The 24320-nt window shown below is 44.5% G+C and overlaps 6 protein-coding genes across 6 annotated transcripts; 2 read left to right on the top strand and 4 right to left on the bottom strand.

Moving 5' to 3' along the window:
- Positions 1–266: 266 nt before the first annotated feature.
- PHALS_00496 (myb-like dna-binding) lies at positions 267–1950 on the bottom strand (the record flags this gene model as incomplete). Its single annotated transcript, XM_024716868.1, has 3 exons — positions 267–968; positions 1045–1725; positions 1792–1950. 3 exons carry the CDS (start codon positions 1948–1950, stop codon positions 267–269), a joined length of 1542 nt encoding a protein of 513 aa, XP_024572541.1.
- An 861-nt stretch (positions 1951–2811) lies between these two features.
- On the bottom strand, positions 2812–4287 carry PHALS_00497 (thymidylate synthase; the record flags this gene model as incomplete). Its single annotated transcript, XM_024716879.1, has 1 exon — positions 2812–4287. One exon carries the CDS (start codon positions 4285–4287, stop codon positions 2812–2814), a length of 1476 nt encoding a protein of 491 aa, XP_024572542.1.
- A 133-nt stretch (positions 4288–4420) lies between these two features.
- PHALS_15036 (uncharacterized protein) lies at positions 4421–5325 on the top strand. The gene has a single exon (XM_036407104.1). The coding sequence runs from the start codon at positions 4585–4587 to the stop codon at positions 4771–4773; it is 189 nt and encodes a 62-aa protein (XP_036262989.1). The 5' UTR covers positions 4421–4584; the 3' UTR covers positions 4774–5325.
- A 7027-nt stretch (positions 5326–12352) lies between these two features.
- PHALS_00498 (RxLR-like protein) lies at positions 12353–12952 on the top strand (the record flags this gene model as incomplete). The annotated part of the gene is made up of 1 exon (XM_024716902.1): positions 12353–12952. The coding sequence occupies one exon, from the start codon at positions 12353–12355 to the stop codon at positions 12950–12952; it is 600 nt and encodes a 199-aa protein (XP_024572544.1).
- Positions 12953–13231: 279 nt separating this feature from the next.
- Positions 13232–14277, bottom strand: PHALS_00499 (transmembrane emp24 domain-containing protein 4; the record flags this gene model as incomplete). Its single annotated transcript, XM_024716913.1, has 7 exons — positions 13232–13309; positions 13369–13440; positions 13521–13667; positions 13728–13823; positions 13893–13979; positions 14053–14136; positions 14203–14277. The coding sequence occupies 7 exons, from the start codon at positions 14275–14277 to the stop codon at positions 13232–13234; spliced, it is 639 nt and encodes a 212-aa protein (XP_024572545.1).
- Positions 14278–14490: 213 nt separating this feature from the next.
- Positions 14491–24054, bottom strand: PHALS_00500 (uncharacterized protein; the record flags this gene model as incomplete). The annotated part of the gene is made up of 1 exon (XM_024716924.1): positions 14491–24054. The coding sequence occupies one exon, from the start codon at positions 24052–24054 to the stop codon at positions 14491–14493; it is 9564 nt and encodes a 3187-aa protein (XP_024572546.1).
- Positions 24055–24320: the final 266 nt, after the last annotated feature.

Here is a 24320-nt window from a genome sequence, read left to right on the forward strand (position 1 = left end):
GATGTGCCTATCATAGTCGAGTACCTTAAAGTCGCTGAACCGATTTCTACCTTGAAAATCTCTTGATCGTACGGATGTGCAATAGTTAAAATTCAACATTCCGTTATGCATTTGCCTCTTTGATATTTCGAGTGCTTTCAAGTCGTCCAAGGTGGAAGCGACAAATTATTTTATGTTATGAAATAAAACGCTACAATCGCCTCTCAATAATGATAAAAATGTATCGTGCAGTCTATGGTACCAAACCATCTTTAGGTTCTAAACAATCATAGATAAGACGCATCCGTCCAAACTTGCTCCATGCCGCCAAAGTTGCCCATGTGCGGACCTTGTCTATACAGAGGCATTGTAACTGGTTTAGACTGCTGTAATGCCATCGGTTCACTAACTTGATTTTGCTGTAATGGCGTGCCTCGAAAAATGGGTGCTGTCACGGATACAGGGCTGTCGTTTTTCCACAGTTCCCGTTGAGAACTTTGGACATCGAGAACACGTTTATGCGAAAGATTCACAATAGATGCATCCACTGGACGATATGGCTGAGCAGATCCTGAACTGGACATCCCTGAATACATTGAACCGCGCATGTTGTTATTCGCGTACAGATTGCCTGCCATCATGAAGTTGTTTGACTGTTGCATGTGGCTTGCAGGCGAGCCATACGGTGCATTCATCATATTAATTGATGTTGAAGGAGGAGAACACATTCCGGGGTTCGACGACCGTAACCGTTGGATTGATGCTTGCATGGGAACATAGTCGAAAGTTTCGTTATGATTATTTTGAATCATATCATCCGAGGATACCGAGCATTGAGATGATGTCATGGACAGAGGACGACTAAAATCCGAATTAAGTCCATTATTCGAATAACCACCTCCATTCAGCGGATAAACCATCGTTGGTTGTCGAAGAGAGGATGCCATCATGTTGGCTCGCTCGAAGTCCATCATTGCATTATTGTCAGTCTACAACAAAACGACAAAGCGTAACTGTGAGTGTACATTTAAATTTTGTCAACCTCTGCAAAACGAGTTGACTCACGCGTGAAACACTTCCCGGACTCTCTGTAAATAACTTTTGAAAAGAATTGTGAAAATTAACTCCTCGCTGTGAGAACTGCGGTTGTGGTGACATTTGAGTCTGCATACTGTTTAGAGATCGCTGCATGGGTGCAGATACCACCTGATTACTAACATTTTGCACTGGAGATGACGTCACAGACGCCACGCGAATACTCTTGCCTTCACGTAATGGACCTTTCTTCCGAATTGACTGTCTCTGCATACGGCGCATGGTGGAGTAATACCTATTCTTGATTGCATTATCTGTTCTGCCCGGTAACATTTTAGAAATCTCAGCCCACTGGTTACCGACATTCTTGTGGCATTCAAAAATAACGTAATCCTCTTCAGCCGTCCACGCGTCCTTGCGAACTAACGGATTCAAATGATTATGCCATCTCTCTCGACATTGCTTACCAACGCGACCTGGTAGGTGCATGGCAATAAGTGACCAGCGCTTGGCCCCGTACTGTTTAACCAACTGCATGAGTTTTTCGTTCTCTTCTCGTGTCCACGGACGCTTGCTGTTCGAGTCGTTCTTCCGACGCACTGTCTTTAAATCACCATTATTATCATCGTCATCATCGCCAAAGGAACTCCCACATCTGCTACTAGTCGTACTGCTCTCTTCATGTGCAGCTGTTGCTCGCAAGTAGTTCAACTATTAATGATATAAAATGCATATAGGTAAGCAATCTTTTTTAATTGGATATAACACACCACGTACGTCTGGATTATGAGCCACCTCTAAAAGAGGAATGTCATTTGCTTGGTTGTTACAATTACCCGAATCCGAGCGATCTAGCAGGTCAAGTGTCAAACTCGGGCTTCCGTTATTGCTTCGAGGACAATCGTCTAGTTCCATAAGCTCCAACTTGCGGTTCATATTAAGTGCAGCCGTTGCTCAGGCGTTGAACGAGCGTTGAAGCGAGTGGCTTGGGTCCTGCGAGGGCGTTTTGTGACTGCCAGATGGACAACTGTGTCGCGTCCCAAGTTTAAGACTGTGTTGAGTTTCGCTCGCGGCTCCACAAGATCGAAGAGTGGAACCTTAGACGGCGGTTTCCGACAATATCAACGAATGAGCGCTCGCTTCGATGGATACGTTTTTGCTCGAAGGGGTGCGCAATTCGCTTTGTATGATCACTTGTATACCCAGCTGAGAAGGCAAGTTCAACGGTCAATCTCTCTCTCTCAATATAGTAATTATGCATGCACAGTAAATACCTGATATATATCGAGTTTATGAGTACATGATGTGTTGTAGATCATATTTGAACCGCTGAACGAGTTCCACGTTTATTAAATCTACAAGGTTATGTCATCTGGTCTTTTCAAAAACAGAGGTGTTCGGCCTTTCACACCTGAAACGAAGGTGAAACTCCCGTTGTGGGCGTGATGAAGTCGCGACATGCCTTGCCTGTCGTCGCTAGTTTGTCTTTGCTCAGTTTCAACCTAATAATTTAATAAACTCGACTCTGTTCGGCTGCGTTACATACACTGCGTTTCAGGCTGGAACCGCAAACTGTTGCTGGCCAGTCCAGTAATTGCAATGACTTTACTAGCGTTACCACGTTTGGCGAAACTAACTTATAACGCGTAGTTCTCAGGTACTCATTACATTGCACCTTTCCTTGCAGTAAAGGTAAATTATAAACTGTCATTGACAATTCTTATGATAGAAGGAGCAATTTTGAGTTAGTGAACTAGAAATTTCATTCAGCTTGACTTTCAAATTTGAAAATTCGATTCAAACTGACATTGCCATTTTGATTGCGCCATGTGGACAATAATCGCGAACGTCAAAATCTTCAAACTTGAAGTCATCAATGCTTGACGTCTTCAAAGGATTAATGTGCAGCGTTGGAAATGGACGTGGCGTACGCGTCAATTGCTTTTGTAGTGGCTCGACGTGATTTAGATAGATATGCGCATCGCCAATGACGTGGATAAATTCACCAGGTTCTAATCCAGTCACTTGAGCAACAAGACGCGTCAGCAGCGCGTAGCTGGCAATATTAAATGGCACGCCAAGCCCCATGTCGGCCGAGCGTTGGTACATCTGACATGACAGCTCTCCATTTGCTACATAAAATTGGCAAAACATGTGGCAAGGTGGTAATGCCATTTCGTTGAGGTCTGCAGGGTTCCACGCCGACAGGATAATGCGACGGTCTGTTGGACTCTTACGTAGCTTTTGAATAACCTCTTCAAGCTGATCAACACCTTGACCAGTATAATCCGCATGCATGTTCGTATATTTAGCTCCAAAATGACGCCATTGAAAGCCATAAACCGGTCCAAGATCTCCTACTTCTCGAGTCTGGAGACCTCGGCTATCTAGATACTCACGAGATCCATTGCCATCCCATATGTGAATATCCTTTTGCTGCAGCGTTTGAGCATTTGTGTCTCCACTAATAAACCACAATAGCTCCTCCGCTACACCTCGCCAGAATACCCTTTTGGTAGTCAGCAATGGAAATACATTTTTTCTTAAGCTAAACCTCATTTGAGCTCCAAATATTGACAGCGTACCCGTGCCTGTACGGTCTTCACGCTTAGCTCCTTGCGAAAGGATCTGTTGGATCAAGTTCAAATACTGCATTTCCTCATGCGGCGTCGTATTCTCCACCGATAACATTTTCTCGACTTCTTCTATATTCTCAGATTTTCTCACCCACTCAACAAATTGGAACTGCATACCATTCTCCTCCATTATCTCAGACTCTTTCGTCACTTGAAAATTCTGCTTGAGTTGCTCCAGTGGAAAAAAAGCGTCACACTCCATCTGACCCTTGACTCTTGTAAAGTAGACCTTACTGCAGCCTGAATAGCTCAGTGCTTCGGCATAAAGAGCTTCTCCTCCAACAACAAAAACTTGGTCCACTTTGTCACCTTGCTGCTGCACGAGTTTCAACGCATCTTGAAACGTCGCAGCGATGCCTACAGTATCAGGGATTTGCTGCTTTTGACGGTACGACGTATCACGTGTTAATATCACATTATAACGCTTGGGCATGGGTCGAACTTTATCCGGCAACGATTCCCACGTCTTGCGTCCCATGATAACCGCATGTTGTATTGAAGAATCCAAAGATGCTGTAGTTAGTGTACGAAAGAATTTTAAGTCGGAAGGTAGATGCCATGGGATCTTTCCGAGAAAGCCAATGCCACCTGTGGATTCTAAGGCGGCCACCACGACGCGAATTGATCGATCGCTCATTCGATCAAATTTATACTCTAGAGTAAGAAAGCAATAATTTCGGATCAACAATAGTACTGTGCTGCTCTTCATTGGCTATAAAACGCTCGGTGATCGTAAACTTTAAGTGGAAACAATAAAATAACTGTATTTGGTCAATGCTTGGAGCTCGAAAATTGCACAACGCATGAGAGCTCGTCTAACTTGATAAGCTTAATGTTCAACTATTCGCCCTGAAGATGGCAACTCTGGTGTGAGGACCGTCTTTTAACCAGCATCTAGTCATCTTTTCTGGTCAGGCTTTGACTGTCTACATACATGATACAAAAGAATTTTTGTCGGTTGCATGTCAGATCAAATTTAAATTTCTACTCAACTTCTATGAAGACAACGTTAATGTCAAGGTCAGATCAATCTTTGAGCTCGACCTCATCTCTTCCAGGCATTTTTGTAGCCTTTCTTGTGAAGCAGCCGGCGATAAGAAAAAAGTATATGCAAGTCAACTAAGCGATGATCAAAATAAAAATATTCCCAAAATCATCTTTGTACCGGCAAAAGCACGTTCAAATTTTTTAATGGCTACGTAAACGGCTGCACAACGCAGTTTCACCGCATCAACTTAAACTTCCGATCGATTCAATACTTCTTATTGTGAACAATGTTCACACTGTACAGGACTTGGGTTTCAACAACAGGGCTGATGAGGATATTGCGTATGATGTGAGTGCAGACATTGACTTAATACACCGTTGTAAGCTTTGTAAATTGCACAGATGGCCGCTAACGAGTCAGCTAGGTTTACTTTTCTTTGCGATCAATACATTGAGTGATTTTGAACGCAGGACAATTTTGATTTTTCGATGCCTTTAGGCCGTGTAATACAACTTGGAATGCAGCAGATTGATCAACCTAAATTTGTTGATTTAAACATTGTTAACGTCAGGCATTGACATGTCTGTGTTCAATAATCTCATGTTTTTAAAAGACAAAGCAAGTATTGAATCCATACAAAATGCTACCTCTCCAAGAAACCTTACGATGTAAAATGGGCAAAATCTACACTGTGTCGTCAGGCACCTGACGGCGATGCAATTCTGAAATGATGATATGGCTGCCCAGCCATATCATCATTTGGCATGTGCACACGATGAGTACGTGCTCAAAAGTTCTTGAAACTGCGGCGGGTTTCAGGGAAAAATATAGGGTCTTTCATTTATATAATCTGCAGCACAATCCATGGTCAGACCTATTGCAAAAAATAATATATGGCCTGGTAAATGACTAAATTATATAAATGCAAGCGCAAATCATTCTTTAACGCTGTTGTATGAGCGGGAATTTGACGTTTTTCGACCAATGTTTATGATGACAAATGTGTGTAACAATTTTCTTTCAATCTTTCATGATGACCATCGTTTGATGTTCTAGGAATCTTTGAGCAAAGGTCGTAAAATTTCTCTTTGATCGTCATTATGTCAGCAGCCTCTTTCTCTGAAGACAACATACTGTGCGGTAAGTAATGCAACACACAGACTATCGTGAATGCTATAAATTTAGCTGTAAAGTAAGGCTGTCGTGTCGGTGCAGCTAAATACTGCTTAAACGGCTTTCACGTTATAGCTCAGTTGTCGCTAAACTGATCCAATCGATAGCACAATCTTCAATGACATATCAATTATACGAGATTCGTTTCTAGAAAAGTATTCGCAGGAGCCGTAAACATCGACTGGCTGCTATTGGCAATGGACGATCGGACGACAGGGAAGTGACCCGCTATCTCTAATTTCCACCTATCTTACAAAAATACGCCTTATAAGCGCCTGTTTCGAGAGTCTGAAATGGACGTGGATGCGTTTCTACTCGTGACATAACAACAGCATGACACACTAAGACAAAGTATCGCGCGAGAAGAATGAGCACTGACATGCGTTCTCTCCGCAACGAAGCATTTCCAACTCGCGAAGCACACCCGTGAAAAATGTGAAAGATATTTGCATCACCTAATCAGGCTTACCGCGTGCAACCAAAGCTATCTTTTATCGGTCAACGGTAGAAAAAAACTTGTTGGACGACATTTACGATTTGAGAGCTGCACCTTGATCCTCGCGTACATTTATAGATTTCAGTGAATGTGATAAGCCCAGAATTGAATGGAGGCCACACTTCGCAAGGATCAGTTGGATTGTGGGAGGTAGGACTTTGTGAGCGCACTAGCGTTATTGAATCTAAGTCAAGCTGACTTTATCTTTCGACAAATTAGAATCGCCTTAATATTCGCAAGTGCTTCATATACTGGAATACCAGAAAGTTACGCTCAAATTTATCCTTCACTCTTAATTTAAAAACACCTATATGTAGCCACCAACCAACCCTGCTTTGGAAAATGTCAATGCCCATAAGGCGCAGAACATCGACTGCCAAAGAACTGTGCTCGATCGTAACTCGTGGAAGTCTAGGTCAATGGCACTCACATCTACGAGAAACGATGCATTCAGAAAGAAATTGGCTTTTCATCCCGGGCAATTGCTTGTTGATAACAACGCACTGGGCTATGTGTTACTAAAATCCTCCATAGCTATGAAGGATTTTGGTAAGTCGCGCAACTATGTACGTCACTTTTCTTATGATTTCAAAAGGATATGTACAATGGAATAGACTATGTCAACTACGGACACTATATTCGTGCGTCTCGCGACGGGACAGCGGTCGTGGTGCCGAAAACTCTTCTGAGCTTCAAAATCAAATATCATGCTTTTGTTAGTATGGAACGCTTTTTGTCGCTGTCAAACTGACGGCCTCATCCCAAGATTGATAAAGCTGGAATACACATCGAGCGATGGGTTAATCGGAAGTAAGAGATATAACGGTCACCACTTCTCTCATGGTGAAATTTTGAGGATCAATAACTTGACCCTTTTTAGAGAGCGAATGCGCTTGGCGTAGGAACAAAGCTGCAACACCTTGAGTATAGGACATGAGATTGTCTTATATAAAAAGATAAGCGATGCTGTGAGCTGCGATCGAGGAATATACCTAGTAAAACGGACATTGATAGCATTTAGCGGAAGAGGGTTAGCCATGATAAAGATGGAAGAAAGCAACAAATGTTGCAGGCTACAAGGATAAAAAAAGACTGCTTTGGTTTGGAATTCTCGGTAAAGTCATTGTGGAGACAGGCGTCGTCGACTCCCGAGTAAATGAGATAAAATTCTGGCAGGACAGGAAACTGTCAGTTGCAAGTAGATGTTATATAATCTACCACGCTCAAATGTGGTGGTGCAGTCGAGTCAGCCACACCAAATGCCGTGCGTTTTGCGCAATACCAAAATCTGGCGGGTTAAGCAATAAGAGCATTTATTATCAAACAATTTATTTCTTAAACCTGACTAGCTGCGCATCCATGTGTCTTCTTTTCAATTTTAACAGAGTAAAATATCATGAGGTCAAGCATCATGAAGTACATCTTCAACTCACTACAACGCATCTGTAAGCAGACTTGCGTGACCGTTTATTTGCTATTGGCAGTATTCGTCCCATCGTATCAGCTAAAAAGAACGCAATATACCTTAGTAACGCGAGGACAAATTATATGCTTCGTTTTTTAGCTGAAAATTGTAACATTTGATACGGTGCTTTTAGATTAACAACAGCAACACGCAATTTTGCTTGAAAAATCTATTTTGAGGCTTGAGACTGAACCACTTTGGTTAAAATTGAAGTTAAAGTATTTTGAAGTCACACCGTAGTCTTGAACGCTCACATAAAGTTTATTTGCAAGCAGGGGCATGTCATCAGCTCCATCTCCGTTTGTCGCCTCATAAAACGATTTTTTCCTCTTGTAGTTTCGACTATCGCGCGGCTGATTTTCTCGTTTCTTGGGGATACGACTGTATATCTAACTGAGACTGGTGGTCACAGTGGCCTTGGGGGAAAATAAAAGGAAAGTTTTCTCTTGAATATTAGCCAAGAGATTTTGCTAATATTTAGCGTAAGTTAATGCCGTTCGTCGCGCCACGGCGTAGCCCTCAAATCGGTGTGGTGTGGACCGTCAGCCTACTTCAAGAGTATGTGCTTACGCTTAACTGATTTCGTGAAGATTATAACCCTGTAGATCATATAATCTCAGCTGTACGATTATAAATTGATGGAGATGGTGAGGGCAGTCGGTTTTTTACCTATGGTTCTGCGGATTCGAAGTACCGCGGAATTATGGCTCTGGGCGACAAAGGCTCATCGTCTCTCCAATTTTGGAATCACAACACGATTTACAATACCTGATTAGATCGTCACTTAATGCTTGACTTATCAGAGCTCAAAGCCCAACGTCAAAATCGAGGCGGGACGCAAGGGAGCACGTTGGCTCTTTTAACGTACGTCCATACTTAATGCCGATCGCATATCAGGTTTATTTTCATTGACCGCGTTCAGATCGATTGGCTACAGGCCTTCCAAGCGGTTCAAAATCGGACATCAGCTGGAGGACGGGGTGTCATCTTTAAGGATTAGTCAAGACTTCACTATGTCTTTACAGTCCACTCTACGTCAGGGTAGCTCGTGGAGGATGCGATGCCCCACTATGGTTATAGTCAGTATACATAGAATACAGCTGGCCCTGGCAAGAGATGAGAAAATTTAAAAGTGCGACTCAAGCCTTACTCAGCAATAGCCCAATAATGTATCGAGGACCGCGGTCACTACATGCGTAATTAATCAATCACCTACAATTAACGCCAAATACATTTATTGGCTTAGCATCCGCTTGTTGATTCAGCACACATTCCTTTCACAACTGGCAAATGATGCTCGATCTTTTTCGAATGAATGTTGCTGCAAGTGACAGCAAAATAAATTTGTTTTTCCGCCAATAAAGTCCCTAAATATTTTGTAGAGGCACCGGGAAGACGGGAGATTTGGAAGACCGATTACGAAGAATGGCAAAACGTCAGTGAAGATATAAATTGCTTTGTTCAGGGTACGTTCGGTGAGCGTAAGCATATCCAACTAGCACTATGATCGCCTCGTGCATTTGTTTCGGTGTATATCCCCTACCGCACTCTGCTTAGCTATTTGTGCTAAGATAATCCGCAGTTGACAATTCCCTTAAGCACCTTTAAAAATCTGCCCATGAATTGTGAAGGACAGTCCAAGACCATTGCCACAGATATGCCATTAAAGCAAAGAAATTGTCTTCATAAACTTTTGCTGTATTTTCACCGGTGGCTGTGACTCTGGCTCTGACAGTAGCAATATGAGCTATTTTCGGTGTACAAAGAGGAACCACCGAAAGCGTTTTTGTGATGGCCATGTATGAAAGTCGCATAAGAAGATTGCCAGCGAAGCGCCTGATCGTCACGCTGGCTATAGGCGCTGAAGCATGCCCGTAGGCTTTTGTATTTGACAAGCGCGTCTTATCGCAAATATATGCTTGGCAAATTAAATGACCATCTGGATATGTTGCTAATTACTGTGGAAACAGTTTTACTGTTCGTATTGTTACAAATTATGTTTGAGTACAAATTGTTCTGAGCCGATCATCGTAAATTATGTAGTTTCTCTGCGCTATAAGCTGGCGATAATCGAATGTGATAACGATTTTTACCCATTAGTACCCACAGGAATTTCCGAACAATTTTAAGCTCCTCGAAAAAATTTGCCGCCAAACAGTATAGTAGGGGGGAATATATACCGCATGTTCGATGGGTCGAAACGAGCTACTATTTATCGAGAGGACCGCTAGGGAAGCTGCTGGATATGCCCAGCACCATTTGGTCCTCTGGCCACGCTGTTCTTGAAGCCACATCTCGCATTGTCAGAGATCTAATTGGACGATACTTTTGCCCATAATCAAGCGAGCACAAACTAAATTACTTGATATTATTAACATTCATATGGAACATTCAAGAGCTGTTTTGAGTGCATGCGCGGTAATGAGATACTTGTCAAAGTGAACAATTCTGTCTTCGGGGCAACCGCGACCACGATCATGGGACGCTTCCCTGAATAGCATGAGTTTCGTAGAAGTTACGCAAATACCAACTACATAGCAGATTGACCGGTATTATCACTTCAAAGGAAGTAACTTATGTGGCTTGGCCGCCGCCGCTACACTAAAGACACTCACAGAAGTGGCTTGGCCTGGTCGACTACTTGCACAAGCATAGCGCAAACTACAGTGGCAATTTGGGGCCCTCCCTGATCTCTGAGACACGAACATGAAGGGTGTTGGGGCTCAATAGATGAGGTAGACTTCCAAGCTAATGGAGAAAGCTCACTGTGGGCCATGATGTGGGCCCTTATTTGGCTCTTTCCGATCTGAGCAGTGCACGAGAGCATATGTTTTCTTTGTTAGAGCCATTGATATGGGTCCCCTGTAGAATGTCACGGTATTTCTTTGAGCTGGAAGAAAATAGATTTCAGGGACTTCGAAACTTTTAGATAACTCCTAATTTCCGAATATGTTCAATTATAGACTTTCTCATTACGGATAAGGAGTAAGCTCCTTTCCGGTATCATCAACACCAACCGGCGATTTCACACCTTTGCAATTTCTTGCATGTATCCCATCAATGTGCTCAGCAAATGATACGTAGCTATCCACTGGTGAAGAAGGATAATTTATAATTCCACTCATGAGGGCATTTTGCAGATCCATAAAGCATTGAAATGGTCACGCTGCTCACTGTGGATGACTCAGCTGTGATATTGAAGTGTCGCGCAGTATTCGGTTCCAAAAATATCACTCTCCATCGTAGTAATACTCATCATAAATGTTTGGAAAGTAGTCTAGTTGTATCGTTCATCTCGATTGCTTAGAAGACTGTCACACTCAAAGTGAAAAACATACGACAGATCGCATAGATCACAGGCGTTGCAATTTTGGCGCTTGCCCTCCGGTGATATCGACAGTGGTAGCTGAATTAAACGATTTGGGATTATTAAGGTTGAAGCTGAAGCCTATATGGATTGAGGTCCGAAACGATCTAAGCAAATAAGATTAATTGTCGGTCGCCGTGCTAGATATTAATGTCTCTTTCTGAAGTGTCATCGACTCATGTAGATAATGTAATAATCTTGCGTCATTATGGGAAAGCTTATGCGGTCTCAATGGGTCGTGTCAAGTACGTTGATTTTGACCGGCCTTTGTTTAGTAATTTTGAGATACTTAAATCATTTCTGATGTAATGTATGAAGGAACGCTCAAAGATATGTGATTTACTACATGTGTTTCATATACATGAAACGATTTTTATGAGAATATGTTTGTAAGTCACAAAGCTGGAATATAAGTACTCACGAAATTGTGCTCAGACCAAAGCCAAACGTACACCATTATAAGAGACTTCGCCAGAATTGCTGTCATTCTTACTGACGCATCTTTGACATAGTATTTAACAATCGCAATAATTTGTTTTTTCGAAATATCTTAGTAAATTGTGTTAGATATACCATGAGACTGATGTTATAACTTGTTTCAGTGACATGTTGTATTCTTTCACAAAATCATTTTACTTATCAACATAACTGAGAAACATCTTCCCAAATTTTTTTAAGAAGTAGATAATTAAAAAAACTGACCATAGAAAAGTTGATGCGGTGCAGCCAACACATTGTGTAGAAGGTAATGGGACACAAGATTTACTCTATCGACTTCTCTATATAATGATCTACCAAACGGTTTCTGCGACACCAACTGTTTCCATAAAAGATTCTACACATTAAAACAGCCGATTCTTATCCAGTGCTTAATAGGCACTGCTAAATCTGACATCAACATCTGGCACTTTCGTATAAGTCTTCTAAGCTATAGACTCGAATTCTATCTTGCATATGCTCGCTATAAAATGACATGACCATTTGCTAATGGTGCCTGACACAAAGAACCATTGGGATACGTGTTTTTACTTGAAAATCGTGCTGTCGCATTAATGAAAGACCTTGATCACAAATGTCATCCGGAACGAAAAGTATAGGCCAGAACGTAGAGTGTTCTTTCGAATCGATTTATCACTCGGAAGCATTCGCTAACACTTTAATTTCATTCTTCATTTTACTGCCTCTAATTCACTTGCAATACTCGCCTTCTCCAATGGTATCGTCAGCTATTAGTACGCTTGCTGTTGTATCGACCATGTCATCCGTCGTCCTCTTGGCCCCCAATGTTGCTGCACATCAGATCGTATTGCTTCCAGAACCCCAATGGAAGACGAATGATAAAGACACCAGATACAACCCGCTCGCCTTTCTTGAGAATCAAAATTTTAAGACTACTGGCGACGCTCAAGCTTATTTCAAACAAAACCATTTCAAGACTCTTCGTGACTTCATGGATAACGCAAAGTACACCGTAGTCAAAGGTGCTGATCCAGCATGCGGATTCACAGATCCCAATGGTACGCCCCAGCCCATTCCCGCTAACAATGCTATGCGCTCTACTGGATACACACACGATGGTCCGTGTGAAGTGTGGCTCAACAATACTAGAGTTTTAAGCGCGAGCAACTGCCACGAAAAGTTTCCTGGCAAAGACTATACTATCGATTACTCGTCCTGCAAGGATAATTGTCTGTTGCGTTGGTATTGGCTTGGTGTTCGTTTTCTCAAGGAAAAGTATTCGTGGCAAGTGTACAAGGCCTGCATTCCACTGTCGCGATCAGCTAAGGGGCCAAACCAGAAATTGCGCACGTAAACTGGTTACTGAATGACTTTGTGTGTTTTATTGAGTTTAGCCTATAATTTGCGTCAACAAAGACTGTTTTTTTTCGGATGTCTTACCTTTTTTATTTTTCTAACTTTAAGTAAAGGACACAAAACATCGAGAATCGATATTTCGCAGGGTGAAAATCTTAGCATCTTGAGTGACGTTACGTATTGCTATGAGAATGAGATATTAAGCACAATAGATTAAGATGATTTCCGACGACCAGTCAGAAAGTCAGCATCATAAACTACTGCTAGATCAACAATCTTAAACCAACTTCTTTACATGGAAGTACGCTTTAAGGTGCTTGGCCTGATAAAAGCCAGTGACAAGCAAGATGACAATCTGCAGAGATAGCGGATCAGAAACAATTCATGTATTTTGTACACACTTGGACACATTACCTGAATCACTGACATCCAAGTTGCGCGACTATTGCTCACTTTTCTCGCTAAATGAAGCCCCATGCTTTTGTTCTGAGAAATAAATAACATCAGCACGAAATTACTCAGTTAGATATCAATTTACACGCATGGGTGATTGTAAACAATCATACCTTAGCATAGTCTTGATTGCGTTGAATAGAAGTAACGCGATCTCGTAGTTTTAGAACCTCCAATTGAAGATCGTCCATCTGATTCTTCTTAGCCAGATTTTGATACTCCTCGTGACTTGTGCCCATGCTCAATTTCAACGTAAATCGCTAGAATGTAATTACGAGTTCAGCTACATTTCATATCGAGTTAAGCAAGAAATAACTCACCATTGTAGCACGATCCGGGAGCGCATAATTGGACGAGTCTAGGCTGATGCAGACCCAGTGAGGGCCATTCTCTGTCGCTGTGAACATGATTGACCCCTACCAACAAATCAATAAATATGCTATCCTTCGCATGGGCAAATACTGTGAAAAGCAAGGAGATTGTACCTTTTGATTGGTTTGTTCACTCTTAACTTGCGTCTTCTCGTCCTTACCATCAGCTGATTTTGGCGCATAAATGGCCACAATCGTTTTCTACAAGCGATAGCCACCTTTTGAATCGTACTAAACGTTCTCAGTATCACAAAATGATCTTTAGTTTACTTACCATGACATCTGTCGTGTCTGGCGACTCGTACTCGGCTCGAAATGTCGTATCCTTTGGTACATCCACCAAAAAGCAGCGATGACCCTATTCAATCATTCCGTTAAACAATAACAATACATGCCACTCTGCCTTAAGCACACAGAAAGCTACCTCCTTCTGTATGGTAAAATACAGAGCATTTGCTGCGCTGATGACGCCAAATAGTAACAGCGCTCTTGACTTCATTTATCTCTTAAACCAGAATCTTAATTTTCATGAGTTAAAATTAACGAATTGTGAATAAAATTTTATTCTTGCGAATGCAGCTTAAAAAATATTTTTTGTTAATATGAACGTAGAAGATTAATATTTCTACTTAAAAGGTCTATAGCGACCATATCAAGCGGTCAAGAAGAATTCTTCGATCGAAATCTTCACCGTTGTCAAAGTTTTTCTTGCTTATAGCAAAAAGGTAGCAAACCATCCCAGCATCGATAGCGCGGTGGCAAAAAGTGCAGAGATTGGCGAAAGTTTAGCTCCATCAGATGTACTGCCGGTGTTTGCCGAACCACTTCCTGTTGGACTCGTTGTTGGTGGAGGCGGTGTTGGTGCTTCCGTAGGAGGTGACGTAGGCACAACAGGTGGTTGAGTAGTTGGAGCCACAACTGGTGGTGTAGGGGCATTAAATGCGTAGTACTTTGTACTTCGAATGCACTGGTGTGAAGACAATTGTTCTTTTGTCAATGGAGCCGTGAATGGTGTGCCATCCTTACATTCCTTATCATCGTATGTGAGCATAGTTCCAGATCCATCCGTACTCAACGAGACCGTGAAACTTGATGAACCGTCGATCGTGAGGTGACACTTCGTGTCAGCAGCAAACGCCATCACCCCTTCCATAACGTTGCAATTACCACCATCTTCATAAATCTCCACCACTATGAATGGAGTAGAAGTACCGAATGTCTTCTTTGCAGCTACAATGTAATCACTTGCGCACGTGTATGAAATCGAACGATCTCCGAAAGCAAAGCAACCGGCGTCCTTACACGAGAATTGGCTTGTCAAAGTCATTTGAGTTGGCGCCCCGCACGTCTTACTATCAGAAATAGCGATTGTAGACCAGGTCATACCAGTCACACCTATGCCGTACACTTTCGAGTCGGAGGAGCATGTACCGGCTGTATTGGGTGTCACGCGCACTTTCGCTCCCTCAGCGCCACAGTTTGCGTCCACGTAGGATTGAATAGTCACGGCCCCATCTGTAGTTCGCGTTGCGATGTAACTCTTGGTTGGTTCTGTCTTGTGGCACTTGCCGTCAGCGATATATGCCGTCAGAGATGATAGTTCAGCTGCGGCACATGATTGACCAGAATTATACTTCTCGACCACCACAAATGGATTCGGGCCAAATGCAGCAAGCATGTCATCCTTGTATGTCAGCGTGGAGCTACACGACGTTCCAGTGTATGGAGCTCCTTGCCCAGTACAGACTGCCGAAGCCGAACAAGAGTCGACAGCGACGACAGCTGATGACACAAGAGCCGGGAGCCCCGATTTACACAAGTTGGCTTTCGTATCGTAAGTCATTGTCGAGGTCAGATACAGCGGGGTCGAACCACCACCATAAACCTTTGTGTCAGGAATACCATTGGCACCCGAAGCACACGAATTGGCGGTCTGAGCAGCAGTCACAGTAAGAAGTGTTCCTGCCGCTCCACACACATTGTCCGTGTAAGACTGTACAGTTGCTGAATTATCCGATTTTCGTGTTGCGCGGTAACTGGTCGATGAGTCGATTTTGTGGCACTTGCCGTCGGCTGAATACGTGGTAATATCGGTCAGCTTGTCAGCTGAGCATATCTGACCAGAGACGTACTTCTCCACGATGACATATGGGTTGGACCCAAATGCAGCAGCCATATCATCCTTATACGATAGCGTAGAGCTACACGATGTTCCAGAATACGGTACAGCGACGCCTGTGCAAGCTGCCGTCGCCGTGCATGTATCGACGTTTACAACAGAGGACTTAACCAATGACGGCAGCCCTGACTTGCATAGATTAGTCGACGTTTCATAATTCACGACAGAAGTCAGATACAGCGGAGTACTGCCGGCGCCATAAACCTTCGTGTCGACAATTCCATTATTATCAGCAGCACACGAGGTAGACTGCGCCGCAGTTATTGTCAATAATGTTCCACTGGTTCCACACGCACCATCGGTGTAAGATTGAATGGTTGCAGAATTGTCTGCTTTTCGCGTCGCACGATAGCTCGCTGATGCGTCAATCTTATGACATTTGCCGTCGGCCAGATATGTCTTAATACTTGTCAACTTATCGGCTGCACAGGCCTGTCCTGCAGTGTATTTCTCCACAATAATATGCGGATTAACGCCGAACGCAGCACCCATGTCCTTCTTATACGAAAGCGTGGAGCTGCACTTGGTTGCTGAGAACGGCGCCGCTGAGCCAGAGCAAGTCGTCGAAGGACTGCAGGCAGTGGAATCCCCTTTCACTGTCGAGACAAAACTAGGAACTCCAGACGGGCAGTCACCTGCTTTTGAGTCGAACATGAATGAAGATGAATACACTACGGCTGTCTTTCCAAATCCATACACTTTCATATCAACGATACCATTTCCATTTGCAGCACATGAATTTGCCGTCTGCGAGGAAGTCACGGTTAAACTCGCTCCTAACGCTCCACAAGTTACGTCTGTGTATTGCTGGATAAATGCTGATCCATCGGTAGATCGTGTCGCTGCATAACTGGCAGAGCTTCCAGCCACATGACACTTGCCGTCTGCCAGATACGTTGTGATACTTTCTAGCTCCGTCACATCACACTGTTTTCCAGCGCTATACTTTTCAACAGTCACATACGGGCTTGTACCAAATGCTTTGGCCATATCTTTGGGGTATGAGGCAACAGAACTGCAGCTAGTGCCCGTATACGGAGCAGCACTTCCCGTGCACGCAGTGGTGGCCGTGCAGCCAGTATCTACATTAGCGACTGCAGTCGAGACAAGAGAGGGAAGTCCTGAAACACAAGCGTTTGAATCCGTTTCATACTTCACCGTAGAAGTCAAGAAAAATGGAGTTGAGCCGGCGCCGTAAGCTTTTGTATCAGAAGAGCAGGTGTGCGAAGTCCCATCTACCTTAGAAATAGTCACAAGAGACCCAGCTGTTCCACAAGTAGCATCCGTGTATGCCTGAATGATAGCTGAATTATCAGACTTTCGCGAGGCGCGGTAACTAGTAGTAGAATCCGTTTTGTGACATTTGCCGTCCGCCAAATATGTCGTGATGCTAACCAAAGCATCAGCAGCACAAGATTGTCCAGACGTATACTTCTCAAGAATCACGTAAGGATTTGTGCCAAATGCAGAAGCAACAGTGTCCTTGTAAGTGAGCGTGGAGCTACATGACGTTCCCGCGTATGGGGCAGCCTGTCCAGTGCAGCTTGTTGACGCTGTACAGGTATCCACAGCAACCACAGTTGACTTCACAAGTGACGGTAGCCCCGATTTGCACGATTTCGTATTTACGTCATAGTTTGACACTGAGGACAAATATAGCGGAGTCGATCCGCCGCCATAAACTTTCGTGTCGACGATGCCAGTGTTGCCAGCAGTGCACGAGTTGGCTGTCTGTGCAGCCGTAACAGTCAAAGTTGCGCCTGCAGTGCCACATGCAGCCCCAGTGAATTCTTGAACGCTCGCAGATCCATCCGCTTTCCGATTAGCGCGGTAGCTTGACGTCGAATCAGTCTTATGGCACATTCCATCCGCTAGATACGTCTTGATACCTGTCAGCTTGTCGGTAGCACAAAGTTGTCCGGCGGCATATTTCTCTACAATCACGTATGGATATGCACCAAACACATCAGCCATATCGTCCTGGTAGGTTAGCGTGGAGCCACAACTCGAAGCTAAATACGGTGCGGCTTGACCGGAACAAGTTGTGGACGTCAAACAAGTGCTTGCACCTCCTTTTACCGTCACAACTTGAGAAGGTATTCCTGACACACAGTTGTTCGTGTTTGCGTCAAAGAGTAATTTGGATGAATATACCGTATCAGTAATTCCGCTGCCGTACACCTTTGTGTCTACAATGCCATTAATGTCTGGTGCACACGAGTTTGCTGTCTGGGTCGCGCTCACCGTTAAACGTGTTCCTGCTACACCACACAATAAATCGGTATACAGCTGAACCACTGCGGATCCATCCGCAGACCGCGTTGCTGCGTAGCTCGCAGAGCTGCCACTAACATGGCATTTTCCGTCAGCCAAATACGTCGCAATGCTTGCCAACTCTGCAGCTGCACACTTTTTCCCACCATTGTACTTCTTCACTGTCAAATACGGGTTTGAACCGAAAGAAGTGTCAATATCCTTCTTAAATGAAGATACCGTGCTACAACTCGTTCCCTTGAAAGGAGCGGCTTGACCGGTACAGGCGGTAGTCGCAGTACAAACGTCAGTTAATGAAACTGCGGTAGCGACATATGATGGTGTCCCGGACGAGCATGCATTGGTACTCGCCTCGTAGCTGACTGTAGACGTAAAGTACAGCGGCGTTGTACCCACTCCAAATACTTTTTTATCAGGGATACCGTTGACATTGGACGCGCACGAGTTCGCGGTCTGAGCAGATGTGACGGTCAACAGCGCTCCTGCGATTCCGCAAGATACATCAGTGTAATCCTGAATGGTAACTGATCCATCCGCTTTTCGTGTGGCACGGTAACTAGTCGTCGAGTCAGTCTTGTGGCATTTGCCATCTGCCAAGTATGTCAAGATGCCAGACAACTCTCCTAGTGCACACGACTTGCCGCTGTTGTACGTTTCAACAATCACGTAAGGATTCGAGCCAAACGTTGCAGCCATATCATCTCTGAACGACAGAGACGAGCTGCAAGACTTTCCAGTAAACGGGGCAGCTTGAGTTAAACAAGTGGTGGATGGCACGCATACATCCAAAGTGCCAATTGCAGTATTCACCAAAGACGGTAGCCCCGACTTGCACGAGTTTGCACTTGATTCGTAGTTTACTGTAGATGTAAAGTATAAAGGAGTGACACCGCCACCAAACACCTTTTTATCGACAATTCCGTTCGCATTGGCCGCACAAGAGTTTGCCGTCTGCGCAGCCGTGATAGTCGTTAACGCTCCTGCTGTACTGCATGATGCATCCGTGTATTCCTGAACAGAAGCGGAGCCATCAGCCTTTCGAGTTGCGCGATAACTGGTCGACGCGTCCAGCTTGTGGCACTTCCCGTCCGCCAAGTATGCCACGATGCTAGACAGCTCCCCTGCAGCACAAGCTTTCCCAGCATTGTACTTTTCAATAATCACATTTGGATTTGGACCGAAAGCGTTTGCAACATCATCCTTATAAGTCAAAGATGTACTGCAGGCCTTTCCAGTAAAAGGCGCAGCTGAATTCGAACAAGAGGTCGTTGGCACGCACACATCGATAGCTCCAACTGCTATATTAATCAGAGACGGTAGCCCTGACTTGCACGAATTAACATTCGTCTCGTAGTTCATTGTCGACGTAAGATACAGAGGAGTTACACCGAAACCATACACTTTTTTGTCGGCAAAACCGTTCGCATCTGCAGCACACGAGTTTGCTAACTGAGCAACCGATACACTTAGCAGATTTCCTGCTGTAGTACAAGAAGGACCTGTGTACTCTTGAACAGACGCCGAGCCATCCTCTTTTCGCGTGGCGCGATAACTGCTGGTCGTATCAATTTTATGACACTTGCCGTCAGCCAAGTATGTTGTGATTGAAGAAAGCTTATCTGGGCTACATGTCTGGCCTGGAACGTATTTCTCTACGATCACATACGGGTTTAAGCCAAACGCAATGGCCATGTTTGGCTTGTGCGTCAGAGTTGAACTACATGATGTTCCAACAAATGGGTCCTGTCCGGTGCAAACGGTTGTCGGTGAACAAGCATCGACGCCGACAATAGTTGATGTTACCAATGATGGAAGACCCGACTTGCATGAGTCGCCATTCGTTTCGTAATTTACAGAAGAGGTCAAGTATAGAGGAGTCGTGCCGGCACCACGCACTTTCATATCGGCGAAACCATTTGAGTCCGCAGCACATGAGTTTGCTAATTGAGCAGTTGTCACAGTCAACGTTGTCCCGGTCGCTCCGCATGAAGCGTCTGTGAAAGATTGAATGATTGCTGAACCATCGGCATTTCGTGTCGCGCGATAACTCGTCGTCGAGTCAGTCTTGTGACATTTACCATCCGCTAAGTACACGAGGATGCTAGTCAACTTGTCAGCAGCACACGTTTGTCCAACAGTGTACTTTTCAAGATACACATATGGATAATTGCCAAACGCAGCGTCCATATCATCCTTAATTGTCAGCATTGAGCTGCACGAAGTTCCAGTGTAAGGAGCAGATTGACCCGTACACGAGGTGGTGGCTACGCACGTATCAACAGCAACCACAGCTGCTGTCGCCGACGATGGAACACCGGATTTGCACGAATCGGAGTCCGTATCGTACTTCATCGTCAAAGAAAGATAAAGAGGCGTTGCGGAACCGCCATAAAACACTTTAGTATCAGCAATACCAGTTGAGCCCGTTGTACACGAATTTGCCGTTTGCGAGGCTGTCACACTTAGCAATGGCCCCGCAGTGTTACATTGAGTGTCAGTAAATTCTTGGATAGACGCTGTGCCATCTTTAGAAAAGGAAGCACGGTAGCTTTTTCCTGTATCTGACTTGTGACACTTAGCATCCGCTAGATATGTCGTTAATCCAGACAGTTTGTCTACGGCACAAGATTGCCCAGCGACATACTTCTCAACTATCACATAAGGGTTCTTGCCAAATGCAAGATCCATATCGTCTTTGTACGTTAGTGTGGAGCTGCACGAAGTTCCAGTGTATGGCACAGCCTGGCCCAAGCAAGCCGTAGATGCCGTACAGGAATCGACAGCTACTATAGCTGACTTGACTAACGACGGTAGGCCCGATTTGCACGATTTAGAGTTTGTTTCGTATAATACCGTGGACGAAATATACAGAGGTGTCAGACCGCCGCCATACACTTTCAAGTCAGAGCTTCCACCAGTAGCACAAGTATTTTTCTGAGCATTCGATATGGTCAACAGGGTGCCTGCACTACCACACGAAGCGTCCAAATATTGTTGAACAGTCGCAGTGCCGTCGACTTTTTGAGTCGCACGATAACTAGTAGCTGAACTCGTTTTGTAGCATTTGTTATCAGCTAGATAAGTCGTGATGCCAGTCAATTTGTCAGCGGCACAAGCCTGACCAGAAGTATACTGTTCGACAACCACATATGGATATTTACCAAAAGCTGCATCCATATCAGCTTTGAATGTCAGCGTTGAACTACATTTTTTTCCAGTATATGATGAAGCTTGGCCAGTACACGCTGTCGTTGGCGAGCAAATATCGACGGCGACGATAGCCGATGATACCAGAAATGGAACTCCTGATGTGCAAGACTTTTCGTTCGAATCGTAGCTCATTGTTGAGGTTAAGTAGAGCGGAGTGACTCCAGAACCAAACACCTTCAAGTCAGCAAAGCCATTAGCACCCGCGGAGCACGAGTTAGATAGTTGCGCGACCGATATGGTCATGAGTGTACCAGCGGCAGTACACGTTGCATCTGTAAACGGCTGGATAGTAGCTGAGCCATCCAAATTTCGCGTCGCGCGGTAACTTGTCGTCAATCCCATTTTGTGGCATTTCCCATCCGCCAAATATGTCGAGATTTCACTCAATTTATCTGCAGCGCAGGCTTGTCCAGCGTCATATTTCTCCACAATCACATAAGGATTCACACCGAACGCAGCATCCATGTCACTCTTAAACGTCAACTTTGAGCTACAAGTCGTTCCTGTGTATGGAGCAGATTGACCAGTGCACGCTGTTGAAGCCGAACACACATCTACAGCAACAATTGCTGACTTGACAAACGATGGAACTCCAGGCGATTTGCACGCGTCATCTTTCGTATCGTAATTCATCGTGGAAGTAAGATAGAGAGGGGTAGCACCAAAACCGTATACCTTCGTATTAGCAATTCCATTGACGTCCGCGGCACATGAGTTTGTTAGCTGTGCAACCGTAATAGTTACAAGAGTGTCAGCAGATGTACACGTTGAATCCAAATATGGTTGGATGGTCGCCGAACCGTCCACCTTCCTCGTTGCACGATAACTGGTAGCTGAACTGGTCTTGTGGCATTTACCATCTGCCAGATACGTCGAAATGCTTGCAAGCTTATCAGCAGCACATGATTGGCCGGCAGTGTACTTTTCTACGATGATATACGGATTTACACCAAACGTAGCATCCATATCGGCCTTGTACGTCATTGAAGAGCTACACGTAGTTCCCGTGTAGGGAGCAGCTTGGCCAGTACAAGTTGTTGATACTGTACATGTATCCACAGCAACAACGGCCGATGACACAAACGACGGGATGGCGGGTGACTTGCATGAATTTCCAGTTGAATCATAATTCATCGTTGATGTAAAGTAAAGCGGAGTCATTCCAAATCCATAGACTTTAGTGTCAACAAATCCGTTACTATCCGAAGCACACGAATTAGTCAGTTGCGCGACCGTCACGGTCATCAACGATCCTGCGTTAGTACACGTTCCATCCAAATAGGGTTGGATTGTCGCCGCACCATTAAGATTACGTGTCGCACGATAGCTGGTAGTTGGACTAGTCTTGTGACACTTGCCGTCTGCCAGGTAAGTCGTGATACTTGCTAGCTGGTCGGCGGCACAAGCTTGTCCAGCCGTGTACTTCTCTACAATAAGATACGCATTTACGCCAAATGCAGCTGCCATGTCCGCTTGATAAGAAGATACAGAATTACATTTGGTACCAGTGTACGGCGCAGAACTCCCCGAACAACTTGAGGTCGGTGTACAGGTGTCAAAGGCAGAAATTGCCGTTGAAACTTGAGAGGGAACCCCCGAGTTGCAAGTATTGGCAGATGTATCGTAATTCATCGTCGATGTCAAGTATAAAGGAGTTGAACCTACTCCGTAGGCTTTAGTGTCCGATACGCACGTGTGTTGAGTACCCGCGCTCGCTGTCACTGTGATCGTTGTACCTGCCACGGTACACGCGACATCAGTAAATTTTTGGACGATCGCAGAATTGTCCAGCTTCCTTGAGGCACGGTAGCTCGCTGCCCCACTGCTTTTATGGCACTTTCCGTCTGCCAGATATGTCTTGATACCAGAAAGCTCTTTTGAAGCACATACTTGTCCGTTGTTATATTGCTCGATGGTCACATACGGGGTCGAACCAAACGCAGCCGCCATGTCGCTTTGGTATGTGGAGACAAGACTACATTTGGTACCCGTGAAAGGAGCACTGCTGCCAGTGCAGCTCGAGGTAGTAGTACAAGTTGTGTCGACAATTGAAACCGCCGTCTCAACAAATGATGGAACTCCGGATACACAATTCAAGGTACTTGAATCATAATTTAACGTGGAAGTCAAGTACAACGGAGTCGCGTTCTCGCCAAATACTTTGGTGTCAACGATACCATTACTGTTTGATGCGCAAGAATTGGCCGATTCTGCAGCACTTACCGAAAACAAGGTGCTAGAAACGCTACAAGTTCCGTCCGAGTAAGACTGAACGGTCGCTGTACCGTCGAGCTTCCGCGTAGCGCGGTAACTAGACCCACTGATCTTGTGACACTTGCCGTCCGCTAGGTACACCATGATACTGGACAGATAACCAGCACCACAAAATTGCCCAGCAGTATACTTCTCTACAATCACATAAGGGTTCACACCAAATGCAGTAACAAGATCGGTTTTGTAAGAAGAAACAGAACTGCACTTAGTTCCCGTGTATGGAGCAGCACTTCCTGAACAACTGGAAGTTACCGCACAGTTGTCAAAATTACCAACCGCTATCGAAACAAAAGAAGGAGTCCCTGATGAGCAGCTGTTCGCAAGAGAATCATAATTCATTGTAGAGGTCAGATAGAATGGAGACGTGTTTCCACCAAACGCTATTCTGTCGAAATCACACGTGTTCGACGCACCAGCACTCGCAGAAATAGATATTGACGATCCGAGTGTTGTACACGTCAAATCCGAGTATGTCTGGATGAACGCCGAACTGTCTGCTTTTCTTGCAGCGCGGTAACTTGCCGATCCACTCAACTTGTTACATTTACCGTCAGCCAGGTACGATGTGATGCTAGTCAGTGCTGATTGGACACACGACTGGCCGC

Source organism: Plasmopara halstedii (genome assembly GCF_900000015.1).
Source record: "Plasmopara halstedii genome assembly, contig: Scaffold_113, whole genome shotgun sequence".
Lineage (NCBI taxonomy): Eukaryota > Oomycota > Peronosporomycetes > Peronosporales > Peronosporaceae > Plasmopara > Plasmopara halstedii.

What these genes read in the sequence shown, in the direction of transcription:
- PHALS_15036 (XM_036407104.1), top strand. Translation starts at nt 4,585, where the DNA reads ATGATACAAAAGAATTTTTGTCGGTTGCATGTCAGATCAAATTTAAAT.